The sequence below is a fragment of the Propithecus coquereli genome, unplaced genomic scaffold (assembly GCF_000956105.1).
Source record: "Propithecus coquereli isolate 6110/MARCELLA unplaced genomic scaffold, Pcoq_1.0 Scaffold358, whole genome shotgun sequence".
NCBI classification, from domain to species: Eukaryota; Metazoa; Chordata; class Mammalia; order Primates; family Indriidae; genus Propithecus; species Propithecus coquereli.
In genome coordinates this window covers 303,268-306,031 of record NW_012149263.1, presented here as the reverse complement: position 1 = coordinate 306,031, position 2,764 = coordinate 303,268, and the positions used below count along the sequence as shown (strand labels likewise).

At 60.7% G+C, this 2,764-nt stretch overlaps 1 protein-coding gene across 1 annotated transcript in view; it reads right to left on the bottom strand.

Moving 5' to 3' along the window:
- Window positions 1-426: 426 nt before the first annotated feature.
- Window positions 427-2,764, bottom strand: part of KCTD15 (potassium channel tetramerization domain containing 15) — a 9,309-nt gene continuing 6,971 nt past the window's right edge. Inside the window, exons 3-4 of the mRNA XM_012651515.1 lie at window positions 1,724-2,029; window positions 427-592 (exon numbers count right to left, since the gene is read on the bottom strand). Of these exons, the coding sequence (XP_012506969.1) occupies window positions 434-592; window positions 1,724-2,029 (465 nt within the window). The 3' untranslated portion in view covers window positions 427-433. The remainder of the gene's footprint in view (window positions 593-1,723; window positions 2,030-2,764) is intronic.

Sequence of the window (2,764 nt, the reverse complement as noted above, 5' to 3'; positions counted from 1 at the left end):
CACTTGCTTCCATTTTAAATACTGTAGAAAAATAAGCCATCTCTGACTCAAGGAGACCCACCAGAGTCTGCCACTCGTGGAGAAGGACAAAGGCTCCTCTGGGGTAGCTGCGGATGCCTCTGCTGACCCTACCTCAACGGGCCCCGCAGCCTCAGAGGACGCTGCACCAGGCTGGGGGGCAAGGGGCTGGGAGAGCTGGCAGCGGAGTTCCCACGACGGCATCTTTGGGTCACATCAACAGTCCTTCGGTGGGCATGCCTCCAGCATCCCACGTTCTGTCGCCATGACGCTGGGGCCCTGGTGCTCCCTGGGCCGGCTTTGCACCTTCCAGCCCTGCCCTCGGTCTTATGCCCACTGCTGGGCACACGCAAGAAGACGCCCCAGCACTGTTTCCAGGTCCCTGGGGTGTCCCAGGCGGGTAGCAAGGCAGGGCCTAGTCCAAGGGCTCCTGCTTTATCCGGACAGCAGTGGGAGTGGGCTGTGGTCGCCGCTCCTCCCGGCAAAGCACATACTCGCTGAACTGGGAGGAGTCCACGCCGCCCCCACAGGACGCGGCCACGCTGAAACCCCTCTGGAACAGCCTCTCCAGGACCTGTCAGGGAAGAAATGGGGGTCAGCAGTGCCCAGCTGCAAGCGTTTACCTGGCTCGGCCTGGTGGGCAGGTGGGTGCCAGCCATGGCAGCCAGCAGAGCCAGCCACCTTTTGCTAAAAGCTCAGTCTCACTCTCTGACTAAGGTCCCTGGAGAACCACCTGGTAGGTTCCAGCACAGGAGGCGCAGGAGCAGCCAGGCCCAGGGGCCCCTCAAGTTACCGCACCCGGGTGGGCCACCCCACCTAGGCTACCACCCTGCTGCCCTCAGGGGTGCACAGCTTTGATTCCTGGAAGCAAAAAGCCTTTGCGCCTCTTCTCTTGGGTGTAACCTGCCCCTTCTCTCCAGACACAGGGTCCCAGGCACCCCCTTTCTGAGTCCTGCCCCAATAGCTGTGAGTCCCAGATGGTTTGCGGCCTGGGGGGCACATGAGCTCGAGGGAGCTCTGCATGGAAAGACAGAGAAGTCCTCTCAACGCCTGAGTCTCTGCAGGCCTCCACAGCCATGTGGGCTTGTGCCTCTGTGAGGGTGGTCCCTGTGTCCTACAACTAGCAAGTTCTGACTGACAGCCTATGGGGTGTGTGCTTTTCTCCACAAAGTCTGTTCTGCCCTAACCCCCAAATATGTGTGTTCTTGGGTTCAGGAAGAGCTGTTAGAAAATGGGCCCCACTCCATGCGGGCTTCCCAATTCTTAGACCCATCCAGGAAAAGCCAGGCCCGAAGCTCTGTGGGCCGCTCCTGGGTGCCCGCCTCCCAGGTCAGGGAGAGGAGAGGGGCCCTAAGCCACCGCTACTCTCAGCCTCTGTCCCGCCCCGCTTGTTGCCTGGGTTTAATATGAATCCAAAGTCAGACTCTGGATGTCAAATGAAGCGCACTTTGTTGAAAATACTCTGGGCCATTTTTAACAGAACATCCTTTTGGAAAGAAAAAAAGTGCAGATCAATTTTTTTAAGTCCATCCCCCAGGCGCCATCATTTAATTATGAGCGGGACATAAATTATGCATCGACACATTGTTGCCTTTTTTGTAAGATGGCAGGGAGGGCTTTGCCATCTTGGGGACAGTGCCTCCCTCCAGCCCACGCTGGGCCCGGGGGCTCCGGGGAGGCGGGCCCGAGCGGCCCCAGACCTCACCTGCACCGAGTTGAGCCGGCAGTAGCCGTTGAGCGGGAAGCGGATGACGTGCGTGGGGTCCTGGTTCCAGCCGGCATTGACCGAGTTGCACATGACGTCCCCGGTCTCGGGGAAGACCTCCTCGATGAGGGCTTTCTCGCCGCTGAGCGCGATCCGCTCCCCCAGGTCAGGCGTCACGCGCACCACCAGGCAGTCGCAGGCCCGGCTGCGGCGCCGCTGCTCCTGCTCCTGCTGCCAGCGCTCCAGCTCGCGCACCATGGGCTGCAGCTGGTAGTACCGCGCCTCCTCGTACAGCAGGCTGAAGTCCTGCGGACACCGCACGCCGGTTGGGGGAGGCGGGGGCTCCCCTTTCCTACCAATTCTGCAGGAACTGCCATCCCCACCCCAGGGCCCAGTGGGGATGGACCGGGATGGCTGTCCCCACTGCACAGATGAGGCAAATGAGTGTGTGTGTGCTTAAGGAATCTAGCTGTGACCCAAGGGCAGCCGCTGGTGTGCACCAGTGCCAGACCCCCTGAGCCCTTCCACCTGGCCCCAAGCACTGGGGCAGAGAGAAGCCTCATGGAAAGATCTGGAGACTCCACTAGAAGAGCTGGAAGCTGTACTTATGCCGGGGGACCTGCTGTCTTCTTAGTGTCCCACTTAAAGAACAGACCCTGCCAGGCACAGGGCAGCCCACTGTCACCCACCCCAGAGCAGCTCACAGCCCAGCCCGGGACAAACAGCTCATCTCCAGCCAACCCTGCCTGGGTTGGATTTTCAGCTTCATCCTCTACAGGCCCCGAGAACTCTGAACCTCAGTCACTGGCCTCTGAGTCTCAGTTTCCTTGGCTATAAATGGATGTAAACACCCAGCTCAGAGACAGGGAGTGAGGATTAAAGATCTGCGCGGTGCCTGGCTGTGCCCCTGCCCAGGCAGGTGCGGAGTGTGACCAGGCATCTGGGGAGGGGACCCCTCCCCCCCCCCCCGCCAGGCAGCCGGCTCCCACACACTGTGCTTGAGGCCACCCACCAAGTGCAGCCTGAGCCCCAGGTGGTTAC